At 36.8% G+C, this 25,842-nt stretch overlaps 3 protein-coding genes across 5 annotated transcripts; 2 read left to right on the top strand and 1 right to left on the bottom strand.

Moving 5' to 3' along the window:
• Positions 1-9,780: 9,780 nt before the first annotated feature.
• On the top strand, positions 9,781-12,827 carry si:ch211-57n23.1 (uncharacterized). The gene is made up of 3 exons (XM_060857278.1): positions 9,781-9,895; positions 11,108-11,590; positions 12,443-12,827. Exons 2-3 carry the CDS (start codon positions 11,118-11,120, stop codon positions 12,582-12,584), a joined length of 615 nt encoding a protein of 204 aa, XP_060713261.1. The 5' UTR covers positions 9,781-9,895; positions 11,108-11,117; the 3' UTR covers positions 12,585-12,827.
• Positions 12,828-12,987: 160 nt separating this feature from the next.
• chrac1 (chromatin accessibility complex subunit 1) lies at positions 12,988-15,652 on the bottom strand. The gene is made up of 3 exons (XM_060857279.1): positions 15,485-15,652; positions 14,796-14,922; positions 12,988-13,897 (listed from the first exon to the last, which is right to left on the bottom strand). The coding sequence occupies exons 1-3, from the start codon at positions 15,620-15,622 to the stop codon at positions 13,815-13,817; spliced, it is 348 nt and encodes a 115-aa protein (XP_060713262.1). The 5' UTR covers positions 15,623-15,652; the 3' UTR covers positions 12,988-13,814.
• Positions 15,653-16,375: 723 nt separating this feature from the next.
• Positions 16,376-25,705, top strand: crtc2 (CREB regulated transcription coactivator 2). 3 transcript variants are annotated; one of them, XM_060897417.1, is made up of 14 exons: positions 16,376-16,642; positions 18,233-18,334; positions 18,954-19,067; positions 19,199-19,260; positions 19,403-19,471; positions 19,551-19,648; positions 20,738-20,817; positions 20,916-20,956; positions 21,501-21,676; positions 21,880-22,319; positions 22,889-23,692; positions 24,265-24,321; positions 24,424-24,577; positions 24,743-25,705. In XM_060897417.1, the coding sequence occupies exons 1-14, from the start codon at positions 16,463-16,465 to the stop codon at positions 24,829-24,831; spliced, it is 2,466 nt and encodes an 821-aa protein (XP_060753400.1). In that variant the 5' UTR covers positions 16,376-16,462; the 3' UTR covers positions 24,832-25,705. The 3 variants fall into 3 exon arrangements, with proteins under 3 accessions (XP_060753400.1, XP_060753404.1, XP_060753401.1); XM_060897421.1 differs by having other exon boundaries at positions 23,006-23,692; XM_060897418.1 differs by having other exon boundaries at positions 20,762-20,817.
• The last annotated feature ends 137 nt before the right edge of the window (positions 25,706-25,842 follow it).

Here is a 25,842-nt window from a genome sequence, read left to right on the forward strand (position 1 = left end):
AATTTTTTCTCACAAAGTTTCCAAGCATCTTTTAGTGTCACTTAGCTCAGAAATTACCAAAAGGCATATCTATAGAGGCTTTTCTTGGTGCCATTAAAATCTTTTACATAAACTGCCATATCTTATTTTTTTTTTTTTAAATAAGTATGATTTGAACAAAGTGCTAAACATTCAGAGCTTTGAAATAACCCTGCATGGTTAGAATGAAATTCACCAAATGGATTTAAAAGAGCATTATTTATTCTCAATCTTTGTGTAAGTACACAGTTTGGCATACATTCTTACCCCACTGGCTGTTAATATGGAACAATATGTGTTGTGTCATTTATCCATTCAGATTTGCACAGCTGGTGATCTATTATTTATCACTTATCTAAGAAAACATCCGAAGTAAGCAACTTAAACCATTTTTTGCCTGCATGGCTTCAACTTCACCTTCCTTTTTATTGGTTTTATTTTTAATGATACAGTCGACTTTGTCCTGCAAATATGTTGATGATTTACAGATTTTACTTGAGTTTTTTTGTATTTTACCTTTTAAACCCAGCACCTTAGGTTGTCAGAACTCTTAAGCATATGCAATTCTTCTATAATAAAATCAAAATCCATAATTGAGGTGGTTTTGCACTATATGAAAATGTATAGATTATTTTTGGTAAGATGAGAATGTTGGTTGTCCTTTTTAATAACCATAAATGCTAGTGGGTACCGCAGTTGTTTGAGATTGTATTACATTTTGGTGCATTCCCACAAAAGGAAATTGGTGCAGAATCTGAATCTACACATAGATAATGAGTCATGACATTTGAATAACTATGCAAAAACTGATCTTGGTTCAGAGCCATTCATTCTTTTTGTAGTTTTATTTGGGCATTGGACAAATTTGATTAGTTTCATGATCCCTAGTGGTTTGTATGTAAGTTTGATTATGAATTTAAATTCCATTCTTCCAGAGACTTGAGGACTGAATTGTTTTTTATATTTAATATCTGAGATGTAATGGAGTTCACTGGAAATGGATTGATCTTGCAAAATATGAAACTGCCATTTGTATTCAAGATTTTTTTTTTCTGCAGAACTTTCATCTCCAGTGTAATCCAAAACAAGTGATAATGTAACGCCGGATGCAGTAGTTTGATGTTTTAAGTGAAGACCAGACAAATTATTTTGTCTATGCAGAGCACAACCACATAGCACATTTTGTGAGTATTTTGTGATAACGTGAACAAGCTAAATGAGGATCAGCATGGTGCTGTTTTGAAATTACAATGCAGAGGTACCCTTATTTGGTAAATCCAATAAAATGTCTACAATATATGAATCAATGACTGTAAACTGTTTCGCTAAATGTCTAGTCAGGATTTTACAGATCTGATACGTCCTCTTGATTGGCAAGAGTCAAATGAATTTTTATTAGAGGATATTATTAAGTAATGCTCTCTAACAACTAAAATTCCAACTTTGCACTCGAACTTCCTGCTTGTAACCGAATAGGATAACTAAAGCCTCACAAGTCTACTGAAAATATAAACATGAGTGAAAGCAACAAAAAAAAAGACCATTGCATATATGAAGATACTTATTGGCATAAGTAATACGCATACATGTTTATGAGCTACAGTTCAGATGTGAGCAAGATAACTTTTGTGTTTATTACTGACATATGGACAAATCTCTCTGTTGCTTGTGTTTGAGGTGCTGCACTGTAATAATTGTGTATATTTAGCGCAATATTGTGTTGTTGCTGTTGTACATTTTAGTACATTTATCTTTTCTGTTTAAATTTCAAGCATAAAATTCCATATGGCCATTTCAAGCTATAGTCTGGTGCCCAGGTTATAATTTTCAACTAAGGATCTTTGTTCTAATCACTGCTAGTCGTCATCTAGGAAACTTAGAATTTATCTGCTCCATTTCACTATATGCACAAGTATATATATCAATTATTCAACAGGTTACCGTTTAGAGCTTACACCATCCTTTATTTTTCCAGATGTACATTCTAAAGTGATTTTACTAAACAAAAATCAGCATGGTCTCTTTTTGAAAAGAAGTTCTCATCTTATCAAACGGCAGACGTGTCATCGGTCACCAGTATCTCATATGTACACAAAATACTGAATGCAGTGTTCCTGTGAAAAAAATGACTTAATAACCTGGCATTTTATACCAACTTTGAAAACTACCTCAGAATAATTTAGGGTGCTAACCTTCTCTATTCTTCTCTCTCTCTCTCCCTCTCTCTCTCTCTCTCTCTCTCTCTGTGTGAGTGCACATTCGCAGAAACTGTACACTTGCATATTTATACAGTTATCAACCAACCATGACGCAGCAGCACGGTACCTAACATCAATCAGATACAGGCCAAGAGCTTCAGTTAATTTTCCTATCAAACAGAATAAAGAAAGTGTGAGATGATCTCTGTCTTTAATTGCGGCATGGTTGTTGATGCCAAATGGGCTGGTTTGAGCATTTTGTGTGTGAAAATCCCAGCAGGATTCTGAAAAATTCAAACCATCTGGTACAAACAACATACCTTAATCAAAGTGACAAAGATCTTGTGCAGCTGCCACATGATTGGCTGAATATATATATATATATATATATATATATATGTATGTGTGTGTGTGACAGTGAATAATAGTGACCAAACAGCTCAAGCCAATATTGCATTTTCAAAAAAAAAAAAACAATTGAAAAATTGTATTGTGAAAATGAGGGACGTCCTGTCAAACACAAAAAAAATGCAGGGGACCAAATTGTGAAGACATTCTGTTAACTGTAAACTGGCTTTTGGCAAAAAAAAAAAAAAATAGTTATAATTGATTAATCATTCATTTTGTTGCAAAATTTGATCATCAGTAAACATTATTGCCTTCTATGGTAGTTTGGCAAAGACGCACAAGGATATGTTGCTAATAAGGTCAGGCAGTATAACGATGATACTGACCCAATCTCGATCAACACGATACACTTTTCATTACACTTTTTCAAGTTTCATTATCATCATCAGGTGTCAATGCTTTCATAACTTACTATAAAAGGCAACTGACTAGACAAAAACATTTGTGTACTAATTGGTTCATTTCAGTTTTTGCTTTGATGGAAAACCCTTATTAGCAAAATATATAACCTTTATTGCAAAGATGTCTTTAGGTTTTATGATTTAAGATCTTTGCCATATTGCCTAGCCTTAGTTTCTTGTTTGAGTGAACAGAGAGCAATATTTGCATTATTACTCTTGTCTACAGGGTGCATCATTGTTTATTTACTTTAGTTTATTATGTGGTTCCTCACCGAGTGCCATCTGTACACATTAAGGTTTTATCTGCTTGTAAGATTTGTGTGTTCTCTCCGTACTCATCAGTAGTGGTGTGCCATATTCAGGATCATGTACTGGGTTCAGTTGCCCCAGTCAGCACTGCAGCTCTGCTTTTGCAATACTACAGAAAGGCAAATTTGCTACATCCAAAAATCCTGGCATGATTGTACTTTTTTTTTTAATGTTTCTCCATGTTTGACAGCATGATTTCTAACAAACCAGCCTGTCCGCATCGCTCTGTCTGAATGCTTGCATTAGCCTTGATTCTTAATTTTGATAAATATTCAGTATTGCAATAAACAAAATTGAGGGTCATTTTGGTGAAAGCTGAGTGTAAGCTATTTGGAATAGTTTTGCGTATAATTTTTACCTTGCAATGTTTTACAAAGGGAATTCTCTGTTATATTAAATAATGTGTTTTAAAGAACACACTCTACTGATACACTGGCCTGTTTCCGTTGGTACAAAGGGTATGAAAATAAAATCAATATTCTTGATCTTTTTGTTAAGCTAAAGAGCTAAAGACATCCTGTTTGTGTTTGTTTTTGTGTGTGCGCTTTTTCAGATCTGTCATCTCCTATATTTATATTTGGTGGTAATTATTTTTAATTTGATAATTCATTTTCACATCAAAGAATTTATGAATTACTCATGCAACCTTGCATGAATGCTGCATAGAACGATCAGTATTTGTATATTGCACTTTCTAATCAGTTTAAAAAAAAGCCCTATTTTAAATTGGGCAGAAAAATTAAAAGAAATTTGAGACGAGGTATATTCCGCTATAATAGGATTGTTGTTTTTTTTTTTTTTGGTTTTTTGGTTTTTTTTTAGAAAAAAAGTGACTTTTCTAAAAATGTGCGTAGACATGAAGTACCTCAGAAGCCTGCTATATGCTGCAACATCTTCATTATTGTTTTCTTTTGTGAACCTCATTGTCTTTCGTACATACAGTAACAAAGTTTTCCAGACAGAGAGGTTGGATGTGCATGTGAGGCAGTGCTTACACCTTTCTAAACTGTGTTTTGGTTTGAATAAATCGTCCTTTTAACAGCAGTATTTACATTGGCTTTTTATTTGACTGAGAGATAGATAGGTGCTGTAGAGTACATAGGGAATTCCTTTTTTTTTCCAAGTATTATTCAGTTTCAGTTTTTCATAATCTGTGTTGATTTTTCATACTAATCTGGCTTTTACTTACAGAGAAGATCGCAAATGGCAACTAATTAGATGTAGTCCGAAAAGACTGCTGACTCAGGTATTGCCGTTTAAGGGCTATATCTGCTACTGAATCTCCACCTTGTACTCACTCACTCACTCACTCCCTCACATGTCTTAATGTAGCCCTGGAACTGCATTTATGGCTAAAATTTCATACAGTGTATCTGGCCTTAAACAGTGCACTATTTACCAGACCATGTAAATCATGCATTTTTCTGCATCACTGCCAAACATGTACTAGATTTTTGCCAAAAATCTACCTCATGAAGTGTCCTGGAAATACTAGATAGTTTGAAAACAAATCATTCTTCCATTACCTGTATCTGAAAACTCCAGGACGCTCCAGCTGAGGCTGTGTGTAAGCATGTTTTCATCCAAGCCATGAAAATGACCAAAGTTTTTAGGAAGGCGTTCCGGTGGCACTGCCTTGCAGGCTCAAATCTCCTCCTCCTCCTCACATCAGACATCTGTTGTTCTTTTTAATTCCTACTTAAGCACCTGCCAAATTGAATTTACTGTCATTCCTGTTAAGAACTTTTATATCTCATTCTTGTATTTGGACTCACCGCTAAACTCTGTGTCTTTTGTTCTTTCATTATGTAAAGTGTGAGCTTTGAGATTTTTTTTTTTCCTCATTCATGCTTTTATTATGATTGCAAGCTCAATATATGCTGTAAACCCTGCTAGGATATAATGTGAATATCATTTAATATAGTTGACTTTTTCTTTTTTTTTTTTTTTGTTTGTTTTTTTTTGCTTGACTGTATATGGCATTGATTAATAAACTTGAGTCTCCTCACTTGCTTCTTGTCCACTAATTTATGTTTTGTGCTATTTATATGTCAAGAAAAGCATTTTTGGACAGTGTGTAAATGCAATATTTTTCACTAAGGTTATAAATGTTAGTGGAGGATGGGGAAACTTTCAAGTTTTCCCATCCTTTCTTTTAAGGAAGACCTTGTGTGTACTGTAAAATAAAAACATCTGGATTTAAAGATCATGAATATCATGTGCAAGCCAACAAATTGTAAATACATATCCAATATTTTGTAATAGCACAACAACTGAATCTCCTACTCTTGCAGGAAAAAGCCCCCAGGATCATATGATGTGTCATAAGTGGTCAGATGAGCCATTTGTCATTTTGTTATAGCCCTGTGCTCTCTGTGAGTTAAGTTAATGTTGTAGTATAAACAGCTATGAAGGTTCCATCTCCAAACTAACCTCAACTCTTCTCATACCGGCCTCTTAAATTCTGTCTATAATCTCTTTTTTCTTTCTTGCATTGTCTATTTTGTCTCATCATTATAATATTTTTAAAATTCTGACAAATTCCTTAACAGGTAGTGTACATCTCACTATTCTAGAGCTTTTCCACACTGTAAGTGTTTGTGTTTATTTCTGCCATCATGTGGGAAGGAAAAAAATGACAGGAGTTCAGGAAAGGAGTGCAGACATTTTACCCAGGGGGCGTCTAAACTTGTGTTTTGCCAGATTCTTGTTTATTGAGATCATTCAGCTTGACATAAAATTGTAATAAATTGTTGAACCACCAAACAACATTAACAAAGTAAACACAGATGATGTGGATTTTCTTGAGAACATAATATCGCAACCCACCCTGAAGGCAATGTTCATGTTTCTAATGAAGCACAAAAACTGACCTTTATATTTTAACTGATTTTACCTCAATTTAGAGTAGTTTGTAGTTGTCATGCACATGTACATGCACAGATTACCATCCACAGTGTCTATAATCAATTGCACAATGATATGATTGAATACTTATTGTATTAGGCCATGTACAGTCATGCTCACCATTATTGGCACCCATGAAGTTTATGTACATATTGTGGAATATCTACTGAAGGAAATTTATCAAGTGAAACAACATATTACTACTGATAGCTTGTGTTTGATACAAAACAGCAAATGATAAAGAACATGTAAAAAGATAAACATTATGCTTGCCGTGTCAGTGGTATTGGCCCTTTGCTGCAAATCAGTATGGAAACCCAATTTCACTCACCCGCTGCAAATCACAAATGAGGATCACCTGTGATGAATTGCCTCCACCCATGTGACATGAATTAGCCAATGAATGATCATTTTGGTGTTTAAAAAGCCACCTGTTATTCCCTCTTCATGTGTGATAATGGTAAAGACAAAGGAGCTGTCTGAGGACACCAGAAATGCTATTATTTGCAAGCACAAGACCTCCAAAGGGTATAAGGCCATCTCCAAAGAGCTTGGTATCTCTGTTTCAATGGTGCGTAATGTTATTTTGAAGTTTTCCGGGCATGGAACTGTCAAGAACCTCCCTGGACGTGGGGGTAAGAGAAAAATTGATGACAGAAGTCTTTGAAGGTTGGTGCGAATGGTGGAAAAAACACCCCGTCAAACATCTAAAGACTTGAAGACCAACCTGGAGCAGTCTGGTGTAATTGTTTCAACAAGTACCATACGCCACACACTAAACAAAGTGGGGATTTATGGGCGGAGGCCAAGGAAGACCCCATTGCTGAAGAAAAGGCATAAAAAGGAACAATAGATCTTCGCGAAAGAGAACCTGTACAAACCTCAAGCTTTCTGGGACAGTGTTTTATGGGCAGATGAAACAAAAGTGGAGCTTTTTGGTAATGCACACAAACAGTATGTTTACAGATGGTGCAATGAAGCCTTTAAGGAAAAGATCAACAGTCAAGCATGTTGGAGGATCCATAATGCTGTGGGGCTGCTTTGCTGCATCTGGTACTGGAGGCCTTGACTGTATCACAGGCATCATGAAATCAGAAGATTATCAAGCAATTCTAGAGTGAAATGTCTTGCCCAGTGTAAGGAAAGATTATGGGTCCTCCAGCAAGATAAAGACCCAAAGCACACCTCCAAAACACGCAGGAATGGTTGAAGGGGGGAAAAAATGGACTGTTTTATAATGGCCAGCAATGAGTCCTGATCTCAATCCGATTGAAAATCTTTGGGGAGAGCTGAAATCTGCCATTGGAGAAAGGAACCCTGCAAATTTTCAAGAGCTTGAGCATATTGCAAAGGTAGAAAATACCACCAGAGAAGTGCAAGAAGCTTATAGATGGATATAAGAAATGTTTGGAGGCTGTCATTGCTGCCAAAGGGTGTGCAACCAAATGTTAAGGAGGGGTGCCAATATTAGTGCACATGCTGGTTTTCTGTTTTTTCCTTTGGAATTACAATTATCTATGTTGAAATAACAATTGTCTTTGTTAATTACTTTGGACCTCCAATTAAAAGATCCTGCTGATTATAAAAAATCCCCCCCTCCCCCCCATTTATTTCTGAAGACTTTCACTCAGTTATGCAAAACATGAAGGGGTGCCAATAATGGTGAGCAGGACTGTACATTATTGTAATATGTATAACCTTTTTAAAATGATATTTATTTAATTTTCCACATGACATCATGGTACTATCCAGGTGTTCTTTGACTTGTGACTTTGAGCTTCACATTATTCTTCATCCAGACATGCATCAGCAGGAAAATGTGTTTTATAATAGAAACCACAGACAGAGCCCTCGTAAAAGCATCAAGTCATCCACTTAAGAAACTTTTTCCACCCTGCATGTACAACTCATCTCCAAAAAACTATGTCCAGGGTCCAGTATTAAAAAGGAGCCTTGGGCAAAGTGTCTGAAACATGAAGCTGTAAAGATTTGACTTGTTCCTGGGTGCAGATTTTATCTTTACATGTACAGTATATATTAGAATTGCTTCAAAATAAAAATCCTTCCCCTTTTAAAAACAGAACAGAGACTTTCAGAAATTATAAATTTGGGGCCTTCTGGACCTTCTATTTCCAAGATTAGAGGATGATTCCTGAGTGTTTTAGTTTTGAGGGTTTTTTTTTTTTTTTTTTACCACATATACACTACAATTTATTGTCTTCAATATATTTAAAGCTATTGTAGCGCACTGCTGATACTGTTTGTTGATATGATGGATTTTTCTGAGAGGAGACATTGATTTAGTGTTTTTGGAAGGTGTCTCCAATATCAGAGCTTTGTAACAGATGTAATGGAGATGTAATGTTTCATGGAGAGGAATCAAGACAGAGGGCTTTTTTTGTTGTTTTAACTTCAGGAGACGAGAAATAGAGGCTGGCCTGGGAACAATGGGTTTCAGCTGTAAAGTCCCTGAAAACTAACTTGTTTTGCTGATTAAATTAAATGTAACTATAAACAGACAAAAATATGAGCTGTCATTTTTTTGAGGTATTACACAAATAAAAGTGTTTGGGGATTTAAGGAGGTAAGGCATCAACTAAACGTTGATTATTTTCCTATAACAGAAGATACCATGGGGGGCACGGTGGCTTAGTGGTTAGCACGTTCGCCTCACATCTCCAGGGTTGGGGGTTCGATTCCCGCCTCCGCCTTGTGTGTGTGGAGTTTGCATGTTCTCCCTCAGGGGTTTCCTCCGGGTACTCCGGTTTCCTCCCCCGGTCCAAAGACATGCATGGTAGGTTGATTGGCATCTCTGGAAAACAGTCCGTAGTGTGTGTGTGTGTGTGTGTGTGTGTGTGTGTGTGTGTGTGTGTGTTTGTGTGTGCCCTTCCAACTGGTTGGCACTCCGTCCAGGGTGTATCCTGCCTTGATGCCCGATGACGCCTGAGATAGGCACAGGCTCCCCGTGACCCGAGGTAGTTCGGATAAGCGGTAGAAAATGAGTGAGTGAGAAGATACCATGATGTTTTATTCCATACATCTACAGGAGCACTTTAATTCATCAGTGAACCAGTTCCTTTACAAATGCCTACAATTATCTGAATATAAATCAGTGTTCTTGAGCAAAACTCTCAACCCTGAGCTGCTCGGCTCTCTCCGGGATCAAAGCTTCAGCCAAAGGATCACAGCTCAGGTTTCCACCCGAGTCAATGCAGGGACATAAAGAGGAGGGTTGCTGTGTTAGTCGTTTTATTTACGACTTAATTCATGTGTCGTCAAACATGTGACATGTGAAAACTTGCCAGGGATTACATTTTAATGAATGGCTTTTTTTTAATTTGTTTGTTTGGAGCCAGTGACAGAGTTCAGACTGCTGTGGGACTTTATAAAAAGCCTTGTGGATTTGTTTTGGAGCAGTTTTAAACACCACATTCACAGATTATGACTGGTTGTGTGTTTCTGAGGGTTAATTAATACCGGCACACAAATAGTGCAGAGAGAGCGAGTCACATTTTCCAGCTGTGCGAACTGGAGACACACACACACGCACGCACGCACAAACACACACACACACACACACACACACACACACACACACACACACACACAGCCCCATCGGAGTGCACAAACAACGTTTCACTTCACACACTAAAGGTAAGATCAGACATTTCTGATAGTCTTTTTTTAAGCCAATTTTTTTTATTAAAGTGAGTGAAATACAGTCAAGTATAATGTTCAGTTTTCAAGGTTTGGTGTTTGTTGGTTCCATAAATAATTATATAAAGAACAGACATGAAAGTCCGAGCTGTGAAGGCAATTCTAGTTAGGTATAAAATCCATAGGTGGAGATGCGATGTTGACGTTTTGTCGCTTTAACACATTTCGGAGTGTGTGATTGTGTGTAAGTGTTGACTCTGTTCAGGGGAAAGTAGCTGATACATGGTCAAAAAAAACAAATACAAACAAACAAAAAAAACCTTATGACGTCATAAAACGAGCCGCTTATTCGTTTGATCGTCGTGGTTACATAAAGAAGGGAGTTATTTCGAGACTGAATATAGATCATCTGATGTATACCATGACATAATGATATATTATACATTTATAAGAAGAAATAACAAGATCAAAGAAGTGAACAGTGGTTAGTGTTTAGCTGTTGGGAACAACAATACTAAAAAGGTGATTGGTTATTGGAAAGCAGTGTGTGAATGACTGGTTGTTAGAAAACTGTGGTGATGCTGGAAAAGTGTTGTCACGTGCAACTTAGGTGTAGTGAGTCAAATCAATCTGCTTTCTCCATTCATAACACCAGCAGTCGTGATAACCAGCAGTGAGCCGAGAGGCGTATCGAGTACAGGATGTCATTAATATCTGCTCAAAAAGTTTTTAGATTTGTCTATAATCTCTTCTTTGAAATAACATCAGTAAAAGTGATCGCCAAAAAAAGCCACCACATCTAGTGAGAGATTCACGACGTGGGGAACAATGACAAAATTTTGCATGATTGCTGAAGGCAGGAAGAAGTTGAATGGCTCAACTTCAGTGGAATAGTAATTAATAGATTATACATTAATAGGCAGGAATTCCATAATTATAAGCATTTAACGAGCACCAGCTAACTTCAGAACTGTTTTCACTTCATATATACACATGGCATCATGACATATTCGCTTATCCATCTGACATCACTTTGAAAAACTTGATGTGAAACCCTTCGAGTGTTTCCCAATCAGAACATATCAGTAACTGGAATCACTCTATATGAAGCAAAAGGACCCTAATGATCCTCTAAATCCTAAACCCCAGAAAAATAGAGGTATAAGAAATATTGTGTTTGGGGTAATATAGTGTTTTCTTATTTTTTAGCTGCAGCAGGATGGCATGGTTTCTTCTGCTCCTTCTCACTGTGTTGCACAGTGGAGGCAGCATTCACGTGAACATGGAGGACCGAGACTGGGACTGGGGCTCTGGCCTCCATGAGCTGCTGCACAGCTTCCCTGCTCACAGTCCCTTTGTCACAGAGACACCTGAACATGCAGCAAACTGCACACAACGTTTCTGGCTCCCACCATCCTCTCCTGTGTGCTGGGAAAACATAGCAGGGCCAGAGGAGTTCGAGGAGACACGTCTGCTGGTGCTGCAGAACCGAGCGGCGCTCCATGCTGTGACTGAGGCCAGCGGCCTAGAGGAGGGAGGAGACTCATATGAGCAGCAGGCCATGGTGGATGTCCAAGGGGTTCGGGAAGATCACCTCAGTATTTCTCAGACTGTAGAATCCATGCAGAAAGTTTTCTTCAACCTGGATGCGAAGAGGAAAGAGGGTGATGAACATGATACTTTAATTGCAAGGTAAGTTGCATCCTATCATAAGGCTCAGATGAGAGAAAAAATGCCTACCTTCAGGGTATACAGTATATATAAAAAGTTTGTACAGCCCTTAAAACGCCATTTGCTTTGATGTAAAAAAAAATAAATTTTTTGTGATGTAAATAAACTGCACCAACCAACAAAATTCAGGTGAAAACATTCTTTTTTTAATAATCTGGTTGACCATGTCTACTAAGCTTTTTATTATAGGATTTAAATTTGGGCTCCGACTGGGCCATTCCAAAGTGGTGATCTTCCTCTTCTTTTGAAGCCATTCCTTTATTAAACTTAGATTTGTGCTTTTGATCATTATTGTACTGAATGGTGAATTTTTTCTTCACCTTCAACTGTCTAACAAAGGACTACAGGCTTGGTATCAAAACAGATAGATACTTGGATCTATCCCTGATTCCCTCTATCTAGACTAGTGCTCCAGTCCCAAACAGAGAGAACAGTCCCGTAGAAAGTTCCTTTTTCCATAAACTATTTGGTTGTTTGTTTATTTTACATGAATGTTATTGGTTGCTATGTCATAATTAAAGATTTTTTCCATCATAAAAACTTTTATCGGTGTATAAACATTTTATATCCACTGTACCTAATATGCATCAGAAACACTGCTAGTAAACGTGATGAGATGTATTGATTTATTATTTATGTTTATAAAGTGAATGTCGATCAAAATCATTACCTAAACTTTATAAAGGCTTTTGACATTGTAGGTGTGAACATGTGACAACAATCTAATATGGAAAAAAATGTACTTCAGTAATATTAGATGATAACAGTTAAATTCTGTTCTTTGATTAATTTGACTAAATTTCTTTGTTCTAGTTTAAAGGAGCAGATTACAAACACGGGGAACACCATAAATGGCAGGGAAGAAATGGCAGCTCTTTTGGAGCAGCATCTCTTTAATCTCGAGAGGACACTGAATGCCATACAACTTCGACTAACCCGACTACTGAACCAGTAAATGACATTCTAGCAGATGACTGACACTCAGCGCAGTGCATGCTTGTGAGGACGCAGGATTTTACACCTAAAGCATGACTCTTTCTTTTGTATTAGACCTGTTTCACTCTTAGGAGTAAGTGATATGAAGATAACACTTTTATAACTGCATTTTAAACTTACTCTTAGGAGAATCTAATTGGATGTTGCTTGATAGGTGTCTGTATGATTTATAATTAAACATAAAATTCCTTTTTTGTATGTTGATGCGTGTTGTGGTACTGTGTGTGAAATGTTGTTCATGTTCTGAGAAAACGTGATTGCTCAGAAATATCAAGGCAATTTTAGAAAAAGTGCTGGGTTTTATGGCATAATTTCAGTTCAGTATTCTTAAAGTGGTAAAACCAGAACTAAAATTGAGCAAATAAGAAATCAAAACGTTTATTTAATGGAAAAAATACAGCAAAATCATACAGTACACTTTACAAAACAAACAATTTGTTAAACAAATTTCAAGTATAAGTATAAAGACACACAGCTTTGAAATTCGGCTCAGTGCATGTCATCAGGTGAAACAGCAGAAAAGTACAAGAATCTCACACATAAACAACACAAACTGTGGTCAATTCTGTGGTATAGTCAATTCTGATCTAAACTAAATGACACTGTAATAAAACCTACAGGATCTTTTTGATTAACTTTGATTTTAAACAATTATATCATGGCAAAATTGTTAAGATCCAAAAAAGATCAGGTATAAATATTTATTTCAATTTCACAATCTGCGCAGTGAGTTTGAGATGTATCTTCAGATGTATAATAAAAAAACTAATTACATTTTAATGCCCATTTAATGAAAGTGTGTACACCCTGAGTAACTGCTTTTAAAGCAGCTGTAATTTTGGAGTCAGTTATGACCAATGTAATAGCCGTAGATGTAATAGCTGTAGGAGCTATTCAGCAGTTATACAACATAAATAAAGTGGTCACTTTGCAGTTTGCTGTGTGAGCTACACTACATATCTCAATACAAAAAAAAAAACATCTGTGTCACCCCTGAACCACAAGGTGTGAGGAACTGAAAATATTTATGTGGTTGTGGATGTCCAGGAGTTCATGTCTATCAGTTGTGAGGAAAGTGTTTTCTTTTTTAACTGTTCACGTCATGTTATCGTCAAACAATTTTTAAGAATGAAAACGAAGTAAAAGTTCCTGTTTTTTGTTGTTGTTGTTTTTGGGCGTCCCCCAAAAATCAGTTGGCTTCTTCTTCTTCTTCTTCCATTGTTTCCATGGACTTCAGATAATCCCTGGCCAAGATTTTCCTTGGAAGAATATCTAAAATGAGAGAAAGATGTTAATTGGAATTTTTATAAGTTCCCTTTTTTTGCTCAGACCCTAATTTTACTGGTTCCATCAGTTTAATGGCTCAGTATGATGAGCCATATGGATCAAGGCGAGACAGGCTTTATTTTTACATGATAACATGTTCATGACAGAGTACACAACAGCAGCTTAATGGTGCTGGGATTTAAACAAACAACCTTCCGGGCAGTAGCCCTAAGTCTTAACCACTGAGCCATCTCTGTTATTAATGTGACTACTCATCAGCCCTGATACACCCAGCTGGTGCAGTAGACCAATGACTATAAAAAAAAAAAAACATTTTAATCTATTATCTGTGTGTTTGGTCTTGGTCTTAATCAAGGGCAATTCATAGGCTATTAGCTTATGTTTGCTAACTGTGATAAAATCATTATTCATATCAGGCTATTTTATGCAGTTTTATTGGTGTGTGTAAATGGTCTAAAAGGTTTAATGTATACTGAACAGGGAGATATTGGAGGAGCGAGAATTTATGCAGATCATTAATCTGTCCAACACTCAGATCACAGAATCATCTTTTTAATCTGCTTTCACTGCTTCCTATAGCGAGCCGTTACTTACTTACCGTATACATAGTGTATCACACAAAAACACGTGTAACTTAATCACACAGATTAAAATATTGGCTTTCTTTGCGTGTGCCTCTGTACTCAATAGTTCATCCTCGACAAGCAACATAGACAGGCAACAGCATCAGATGTGTTTGTTGTCAAATTGAGCAGTATATCACTTCTTCATATCTAAGAACCTCCAGAGAACTTTACTTACAGCTGAAAATGGGGCTGATGTTTCTCTCTTACATATTTATCAATTATCTAAGTGTACATTCAGGAAAACACAAAGCTCTCACCTGTGAGAAACTGGAAAGGCTCTGTCTCCTCCACAGCATTAGCCAGATCGCTGTAGGACAGGGTGCCATTCTGTTTTCCTGAGCCATTATTATATGAGGTCAAAGCCAAGTGCTGAACAAAAAGCTCCTAGAGGAATATATATATATAAAGCGAGCAGTCGTTTTTTGAAAAGTTACATATTCCCAAACTCAAACTATGAATGAATCTTATTTCTAAAAACAAACTAAAATCTCACCAGACAGGGCTTTAAATGTAAATGTTTGCTATTCTGTTTCCATATCTAAAAAAACCCTCACGTTTATGTAAATGACTGAGCACTGAAATAAGTTAGGTTCCAAAGCATGTCCTTTAGGAGGTACATAACGCCCATAGTGCACTGTACATCATTTGTGAGGCATTTCTAAAAGTGTTCACAGCTTAGTGACTGCATTCAATCTATTTGACTCCTGGTTTGTTTCCTAGTGACGTCACAGGGGGACTTTTTAGAGTCTTTGAAGACAGCATAATAGTTTAAAAAACATATATAACATATATTATATTTAAAAATATATATAAATATATACGATACGCTACAAGGTCTAGACCAAAAGAATTATTATAAAACTAAATTTCATTCATAAGATGTGAAGCTAACAGTTAGCTTCAGTCTGTCAGTGGAATGAGGCTTAAAAAAACAATAAACTACTACCGTCGCTTTCGTGGTTAGGAAAAGGGCGTCCTGGTTAATACAAGAGACATCAGGAGAGCTCTTCATTATTAATTTAACACGTGAAATAGGGAGAGAGACGTTTTTCCCATTAGCCGCACGCTCAACTTTGTTCTCCATCTTTTCTGAAAGTTGTCCAGTTTAGCGGAAGTGACGTCATCAGGTTTTTGAAACAAAAATGATGGGAATTGTAGTTTAGTAGACTAATAAAGCAGTAACGTTCTTTCAAAACGGTTTTGTACTTACCAGAAACACAATCTCCGTGTGTACTTCTGTCATAAAAACGGTAATGTTTTATTTTCGTCAACGCAAGCACTGTTCCTGGACAGTTTTTAATCGTATCTTAACTATGCAGCACGGTTTGTTTACATCTAGGAACTACAATTCCCACAACCTCTAAGATGTTTTGAGACTCATTAGTACCTTAATGTTGCCAAGTACATGTAAACACATATTTTTTAAACTAGCTGTATTGTAGGTCCGAGCCTTGTTTAAAACACAATATAAATGCCTAACTCGTTACACATGAATATATTGTGTTTATGATTAAATTGTAGTGAGTTAAGAAATGAAATGAAACTGAAATGTAATGTAAAATGTTATTTTTTGCAGTAACAGCAAAACTAAGCCAAATATTTGGACAGTATAAATATGGTTTAATGCAAAGTGCTCAAATGTTTCGGATTCTGCTCCATTTTATTGTATGCTGTATGTTAATCTTGCAAAAAAATATTTTGATAAAGCAGATTTCTGGAGTTTTTTTATTTTTTTGTCGTGAGGTTAATCGCATAGACCTGGCAACCCTGCCTAGCAACTTGTAGTTTCTGAAGAATCGCTTGTTGTTCCGAACTCCTTTTCCCACTATGCATTTCTCTGTAATCTCTACAGTGTTTCTCTCTCGGGTCCAATGTCCATGTTGGATAACGGGAAAGCAACTTTTCTACACAGCACAGTATAATAATGAACTTGACAGGAGCGGCCGTAGGAGCTGCAGGACGCGGACAGTGGACCGGTTCAGGCGCCGCGTCTTTAAGCTCCAACCCACGCAAATTCAGCGAGAAAATCGCGCTGCAAATCCAGCGGCAAGCCGAAGATATAGCCGCCTTCCAGGAGGTTATGACGGACATCACTTCCACCAGGGTGAGTCAAGGCCTTAAATCTGCTCTCACACACGTAATAAGGCTCGACACGGTTTAAGTGTAACATATTTAACACTAGACTTCAATACGCACTACAGCTGCATCTGCAGTCTGGGTCATACAACTTTATAAAATCATGTAATCAGGGTTTATAGGAGTGTGAATGACAAATATGTAAAGTTTGTATTAGTTTAATATGGGATCCAGTGGTTAAGGCGTTGGACTACTGGTCAGAAGGTCATGGGTTCGAATCCCACGTCCACCAAGCTGCTGCTGGGCCCCTGAGCAAGACACTTAACCCTCAATTACTCATTTTAATGAATTTAAATAAAAAATGTAAGTGTCTCTAAATGTAAACATCATGTATCTCTATCCGTACAGTCTACATACTAACAAATAATCATTTTGTACATCGTATAACAAAGTATATCGTTGTTTTTTTAGTATTTAGAATTTTATTTTGTTTTCAATTTCATTTGTAAACTTTATTAAATAACTTTATTAAATTTTTTATTTTTATTTATTTTTATATAATTTATTTTATTCTCTAATTGTGTTTCATGCTATTGTTTGCTTCATTTTTATTTTGACTTTTTTTTTTTTTAAAGATTTGCTTTTTATTGCATTACAGTTTATGAAAAAGTCTATAAATATTTTAAATAACTTGTTGTTGTTGTTGTTGTTGTTGTTGTTGTTGTGGTGGTTGTTATTATTATTATTATACAAATAATCTGTGGTTGATGTCCTCAAAATAATACAAAAAATATCTTTCGCTTCTTTTCTGAAAGATTTACTGAAAGCATTTAATGGGCAAATGTATATACAAACCAAAATGCTTCTTATTACTATTATTTTATAACTGAATATGTTTGCATTGAAATACTTGTGATATTTTTAGCAATATTAATGCTGATTTGTTAGCTGGTGCTGTATTTTCATTATTCTCAGGAGAGGTTAGCAGTTATAGTGGTGTTTAATAACACAAAAATGACTGATAATGGACCAGTTTCACTGAAAGCTCTTTAAAACAATACAGCAGGAGCGTTTTCTCTCTCACCATTTGCTAATTACATTCAATGTCATGTTGTAGAGGAATACAATGAAGACTTAGTAGAGGCAGTAAACCTGCATGACACATTTCAGCTGAGTAGTGACAGAAACTTGGCTTGTCTAATTACTGCTTTACAAGATGACCAACATGATGGCATTGATAATGTTATTAGCATGACAGTTACAGCTTTGGAATCTGATCTGTTTGAGCTGAACAGTACAGATGAGGAGTTGAGAGCACTGCACAGACTAAGGACTAAACCACTGCTGCATCATTCATTTTAGGTAGAGATGAATGCTCATTAACAGCAGGTAGTCAAACGCCATTGTGGGTCATGTAGAAAATGTTAACCAGTGTAACACTATACATGTCAATGTCAACAAAAAATCTTGGCTACACCTGAAGATGTCAGGCTAATAATAGAGTCGTTCAAGGTGGATTTTCCATTTTAACACCTGCTTTGACTGAAGCAATGTTAAGTGATTAATGCTTTTCGTACTATAACAGTGCGTAACGTCTCTCAAATCCTTCACACTGCAGATTCAGGCTCAGAAAGTCCGACAAGCAAGGAGCCTGGCTTCGTATTATGGAGGATCTCTGCCAAATGTCAGTCAGATATCAGCATGTCCATCAGGAAAACAGGCAAGATCTTATTCTGTAAACATTTTGCAATACTAATTCATACCTCGTTAAATCAACACCAAGATATATACACCTACTGTTCATACAAGACACTGGGGAATACTTAAATGGCCTGACGGTATTGGTGCTGATATTAAAGCAAGGGGGCAGACTAAAGTTTTAGAAAAGTCACAACAAATAGTATTGCTTTTATCCAGGGACTGCATTATACAGGGTGTCCCAAAAGTTTCCATACACAGGGGAAACGAACACATTTTAGCAAAAAGTAAATTTATTTATAAAAATCGCTCTTTGTAACACTCAATGAGTCGTTTCTCTCAGTTTGGCAACAATGTTGAGTTTTTACAACCTTTAGAAAGCCACGAGAAAGATTTCAATGCATTCTTCCTTTGTCAAAGTCATTTTTAAAGGTTAGCTGAAAAACTAAACTGAGTGCATTTTTTGCTAAAAATGTTCGTTTCTAATATTTACGTAGACTGACATCTTGAGTATAAACAAACTTGACTGTTATGCCATAAATAAACGATTGACTGTTTATCGTTAGATTACTGTAATTGCCTTTTGTTTGTTTTCTGTGTACCATCCAGCATCTTACTCTGTTTTGTTTGTAAACATGTAGAGCCAACAGCTGTGTAATGTGAACTACAGGGTTAGCCAGCAGCACCATATGAGGACGGAACATGGACAAAGAGATCACAGGCCCAGCGTCCATGGCCGACCAAACAGGAGACATGTATCCCTCTTTGCAATATTGATTCATAATCTGCTCCCATGTCTCGAAAGTCATACGGCTTTCAGTTATTAGACTACACAAAGTAAAGACTAGTCACAATTCTGAATGATTTCCTTAACTGCACTTTACAGATTGAAAGCGCCCCATATCTGTCTGCGCACTTGTCTCCTTCCTCAGGCCCCAGCTGGAGGAGGTACTCTAAGGAACCAATGTTATTTCCAATTGGATTTGAAGTGTTTATTAATTACATGTACAATTGTTTGTTTTTCTCAAAATGCTTTGCAACATCCTTAGTATGTATATATGTCATTTGTTTCTCTGTGTCCTCTCTAAAGGAACTGGTTTGTCAGAACTGCAAATGAGAAAAGTCATATGGATCAAATGCAGATGAATGCCCTTAGTAGGTGAGCACAAATCTTTGTTTTATCTATATTGGTTATTCTGTACTGCCACAGGTATCATCTTACACTCGTATCTTTTCAGGACTCGCTCAGACTCGGCCCTTCACACTAGCGTGAGGATGACCTACATTGGTGACCTGAATCCTGAACAGGTCTTGACAGGCTGCCCCAAAAAAGCTGGTTTGTGTTTATAAATGCTGTTTTCTGAATATCACACACTGAAATTAACGTGTTAAAATCATTTAGATTTAAAAATTATTTTTAATATAGCTTGGAGAGGTTTAGTTTCATCACCTCACCTGCTGGAGACCCTCAGGGCTCAGTACTAGATCCATAATTTTCACCTTTTTCTTAACTAATTGCACTCAGTGAATCTGGCCTTATGGGCTTATCTTATCTCTACTACACAAATGATACATACCTTTTTCGCTCTGTCCCCCACCCAAGTTGCTATGATCCCCTTCGTGATATCTTTTCCTGGATGGAGATCCACCATCAGAAAATTTACCATGAGAACATTGAGCTGATATATCGACCGGCCAAGGCTTTTCTCTCATCAACATTCAGAACATAAGACTAAGAACAGCTTGGCATGCTTTAGATTTTCTCCAATGAAGACAACCACCAGGTCCAGCAAATTTCTTCATCACTAGAGGAATCTGACCTTTTCTGTGTGCGGTCATTTTCTTGTATATGCAATAGTTACTTCTAGGTGTCAGTACTGCACAAGGCTTATTGCTCTTCAATTCCCTTCATATGTCATATCAGAGTGCTGTTTCTCGTTCAACACCTCCCAACACGAGCCCACATACTGACTTCCTGTTGCAGTAACAGTAAATTGATAATGCTTAGGTGTGTCCAGAATCTTATTTTGCAGTATGAATAGTGTGAGTAGTGCATTCACACTGAATCTTTCAACAAGAAGAAGTGCACTCCAATTACCTGGATGATAAATTTACAAAACTTCCTCTAAACAAAAACAAAAAAACTGTATTATCTATGCATCCTGGTTCAAAACAACACACCTGCATGCCAACTTACATTTTCAAAATCAAGGTATCTAGCTTGTCTAGACATGATTGTTATGCAAGACCTTGCTGCCTTATTGGTGTGGCTTTTATTTGGTGGAATGAACTTCAATGAGAAAACCATTCACAGAATCTTCTAAAAATATGCTTTAGACAGGTCTTGGTCTTGGTTTATAAATCTCAGTTTTCACTTACTTTAAGATCATGTAATAATTCTTGAAGGAACATTTTTTTCTTTAAGGGATCTCATTGTTTTCACCGCCAGTGCCTCTGATTGAGGAGAATGTCCAAGAGGAAGGAAGGACTCCTAAATTACAGAAGGTTGTGGTGTTCATATAGATAATGACTCGAATCAAATGGTTCAATATCATATTTTAAAAGAATCAGCTAATTGTGATGCATTGTCTGTTATTTTACAGATAACATCAGCATGTTCTGGATTTGACACTCCTGGAAATCAGTAAGACCTTTTCCAGATTAAATTGGTACTGAGTGGAAATATTGCTAAAATAATTCTATTCCCTATGTACAGTATAAACATATTGTTACTGTAGAACCTACAAAGTACATTATCTCTTCAATAATAGACATAAATTCTCGAATCTGATTAGTTTCTCTAACAACTCTGACACTGAAGTTGGCTGCAATGCAAATCTCCAAGGTACAAAATAATATCAACTGATATGGTAACGTTTTCTGTAATGTTTATTTAGCATTTAAGGAAGAAGTCTCCAGCACCTATGCTTTGAAAGTCAGATGTAAAGCCCTTCCTTTACGCTTTTCATAGGAAAGTCTTGAGGATAATAGGCTTTGCAGTTCCTCAGTAACATGACAAGCTGCATTTTTGTCTTATTATCTTCAAGAGAGATATAAGTGAGATGAATGAGCAAGTGACTCTGTATAGTTACAGTATCATACAGGAATAAAGTGATGACAGGAACAGATGTTCCACAACATTAAACTGATGTAGATTTGATCATCCTGTCTGCTGTCTCTTCTCACAGCATAAGCGGCTCTCTACCAGACCTCTCCAGTCTGTCTTTGCCTTCTGCAGTGCCCGAGGCTTCAAATACACAACCTCCGATCGACACCAAGTCAACCAGCAGCTCCACTGGCATACACCATCTACCCAGCAGTGCCACACATGAAGTCTCAACTGACAGTGATTTTCCCATGCCTAGTAAGATAACTGAACTCTGTTTCTCAATTGGCTGATTTCATATTCATTTCAATATACTTTAATGCTAACGGAATTTGTAAGCGCAAATTTTATGATTCTGCCCAATATTACAGACATTTAATTGAAGTGCACCTAATTTAACAAGTGAAACTTTACAATAACTGGATTCACAACTGGTCTGTATCTGATCTTTCTTTTCTCAGGTTTGTCATCATCTCTCCAGGCGATGACCAGTAATCCCTCACTTCAGTCTTCTCTTAGCAACCCAAATCTCCAGGGGACGCTCAGCAGCCCCTCGCTACATGACTCCCTAAGCTCCACATCCCTGTGCATGTCACTGAGCAGCTCGTCCCTGAAGTCCTCCCTTAGTAGCCAGTCCCTGCAGTCTTCCTTTAGCAGTTCGTCTCTGAGTAACCAGTCTTTTCAGTCAACAGCTAGCAGCTACAGTAGTGGGATTAGTGCATCTCGCTCTTGTTCCTCGTCCTCTCTCTCCTGCTCGCCACGTACTGGTGGGCAGGTAACAGTGTCGCAAACGACTTCTTCAGTGAGGAGAAACCAGCTCAGCCCTTTAATGGTGCCCAGTGGTGAAGAATCCCCTTGGCAACAGCCGACTCTGTCTCCCACTCTCTCCTGTATTACCCAGGTAAGTTTAAGTCTGTTCGTCTGATTAATCCTAAAGGAGTTTATAGAGCTATGGTTGTGTGCAAAAGTTTACAAATTTGAAGGATGATATTAATATGATGGATTTCACAAGTTAGCTTTCACATTCACTAGAAAAAAACATGTGTAGTTCATATAACATTTATTAAGATATTACTAGAGGGAAAAAAAATACTAAAATATAAAATTATAGTTAATTATATAAAATTAGATTTGCATATCCCTTTGTGAATGTCATGGCTAAACTTCATATAAATATTTATAAGTTAACTTTATCTCTTGTTTGGGATAAATATTTTGTTGGAAAAATGATATTATATTGTTTATCACTTCAGGAAATTTTGTAGTTTTTTTCCTTAAATGTAAATTGTAAAATACGGACATTTTCCTTTTTTCCCCTCCACTTTTAATTTGTACGTTTGTCATGTTTTGTAGGTAAAATATAAGCATCAATATTATATAATGATGTGCTTCATTATTTAAAAGATCACTTTTTTCAGAATAAAACACATTTTCTATGTGAATTCAAATGAATTTATGTATACCCCACAGGGGGTTGCACTAAACAGCACGAAAGTACGACAAGAGGTCAAACCACCACCATATCCTTACAGTCAGTTCCCTGTAACACGGACTCCAAAGGTTCATAATTCTTCTCAATCTTGGCAGCTCCATCAGTCAGAGGGATGGGATCAATGCAGACAAAATACCAGATGGTGTCAACCACAGGGTTCAAAGCTGATAAGCTCTCAGTGTAAACCACAACCACATTATATGCAGAATCAGAACCCACAATGCCAAATCCGGGACAGTTTGCTGAGTCCATATCACTACACATCTCAGCAACAGCCTGACAAACAAACACAGCAATATCAACAGACTCAAAGTAATCTCCAGCCACAGCAACAACCGATAAGCTGTACACAGACTCAGCAATACTTACAGCAACATGCACAACAATTTCCACCACAGCACCAACAGCAATACCAGCAACTTGATCAACGCTGGAATCCTCAGCTTCAACTCCTAAACCACAACCAGAACCAGCTCCAATACCAAAGCAACGATGAAAGTCCTCAGAACCAGCAGCCTTTTCACCATCCCAGTGTCCTGGAAGCTCAGGACACATACACATCGTGGAACGATCCAGTAAATCAACAAAATGTCCCTAATATGAGAATGCAGGGATCATATTTGAATTTGAAGCAACGGCCAAAACTACAGTCCAAGAAGCTGGTGCAAGAAATTGAAAGAGAGAGAGCTCACAGCACTAAACCAATCCATCCTCAGAACGATCTGCAGCTTAATAAAGTGGCTTCAACTAGTTCACAGGATAATGAATTCAGGTTACACACTGTGAGTGCTGTACTTCATTCTTATAAACTCGTGTAGCATTATCACAACTTTATGATGCTAAAACTGATGGGATGTTGCAGTTTTGTGCCAAATTTAAAAATGTAGTCATTTAAATGTTCACCATTAAATGTAGACAGAATTGATGTAAACGTGGTTCTTATGCAGCTCTAGAAAAGTACAGAATATAAAGACACAGGTTTCCAGAGGTAGAAATGTTTACTATTTACTAGACTCATATTTTTATACTAATACAACATTTCTAAAGTTTAAAAACACAATTATACAAATATTTTGTATGTTCTGTGTGGCAGTCACGGAAAATCCAATCAGATGTCACTGACTGAAGTATAGAAAACCAAAAAAAGAAAAAAATCAGGTTTTAACTAAAGTTGATTTTATGTCCTTAAGACAACACACATACATATTCCACCAACAATAGTTATCATTTGTATAACTATTCATCACTGATTAGTGTCACTCCAGTTTTGCTCTCCTTGGACTCACAGTCCTGGATATTTGACAGATACAGAGAAGAAAAAATAATTGTTGGATAACTTTATTTTACTTTACAGAAACCCTACATTGGCCTTCACCTAACACCAAGCCAGACAGAAGCTCTTTCACAGCAGGTAGACCAGCAAAATGTTGTCCATCTGCAGCTTAACCTCTGTATATATACTACTGCCTAAACTGCGCTGAACTTGAACCTCAAACTTCTCATTTGTTCACAGCTTGGCCAACTCCAAAAGGTCGCCAGAAATTCTGACTCCAAATGTCAGGATGTTGAGGGGAAACATCTGTGTGATGTTGAGTACTTCAGGAACTCACCAACCCAGAGTTTCAGCAGTGATACGTCATGTAGTTTTCCCAGCATCAGTTGTGCAGGTCAGGCATAATTTCTCATCTCTTTTGGAAACATATGAGTCATTGTACATGTTTTTTTCCTAAAATAAAATTTCCTGCAACACATTTCAGCTCTCTTTGTCATCAGCTCCTACAGTGAACAGGTTTTACTGTAGCGTAAATTTATTGTTCTCTTATTTTCTACAGTGTCGTCTGCCTGCTTGGATGATGTGATTTCAGATCTGCCTTTTTCAGTTCCAGAATTTGACCTGGACCCATTTATCCTGGCAGACTGAATTATCTGGATTGTGGAGGATTATAGCTACATGCAAAAATAAAATAGTTCACACATGCTTTAATAATCAGGTTAAAATGTACTAAAGGAGGAAGAGTAAATATTTTAATAAGTGGCCAAAAAACAGGGCCAACAATTTAACTTATAGTAGAGGAAATGGGCCTTATGTACAGAATATGAAATAGATTTGAAACCTTTATTAATGTCAGACTGTGTTTTTTAAACCATTTTATTGTTTAGTATTACTTTGAAAATTCAACCTAGAAGTTACATTTCAAGCTTGAATAGTTCTTAATCAGTTTGAGAAGTAACCCCAGTTTAGTTTAACTGATCAAGCAGAACTGCTTCCTTTGTGGCACCTACTAAATAATGATTCTATAACTGCTTTGCACTATAAAACCACATTATTGTTACATATTTAATGTTAAAGCAAATATTAAAAATGAAACTAATTGTTATGTTTACTTATGCTATGTATTTTACTATCTGAAAACAGCCGATATGGCACAGCAGGTAACGTTGATGCCTCACAGCTCACAGCTGCCTCTAAGCTGGTGTTGGTGTCTGTGAAGTTTCACGTGATCGCCCCATGTCTCTGTAGGTTTTCTCTGGCTTTTCCAGTTTTGAATGAATGAAAAATGTTTTTATTTCCTAATGGTTACCTTTTTCTGTCCCACTTTATGTGAAGTTTCTCTAAATGATAAGTAACTATGATGTAAACATCACAGATGGATTACAGCAGCAAGTCTTATGTATGTTAACGTGTAATCGGTTTTGGCATGCATGAGTAAACAACTGTTTCTGGACAGTTATAGCAAAAAAACAAAAAGAAGTTTAAATAAAAGGTTACATCTCTCTGGTGTAAAAGGGTGGAATGCTGCTTTTGTGGTATTTTCCTTCTGACTGAGACAATATCTGAAATACTACACATGAAAAGTACATATTTTAGTGTCATTTTAAATAGAAGATATAAATACACTTGTGTAGTTAGTACATAGGAACAGTCAAACTA

This window comes from Tachysurus vachellii, chromosome 21 (assembly GCF_030014155.1).
Source record: "Tachysurus vachellii isolate PV-2020 chromosome 21, HZAU_Pvac_v1, whole genome shotgun sequence".
Lineage (NCBI taxonomy): Eukaryota > Metazoa > Chordata > Actinopteri > Siluriformes > Bagridae > Tachysurus > Tachysurus vachellii.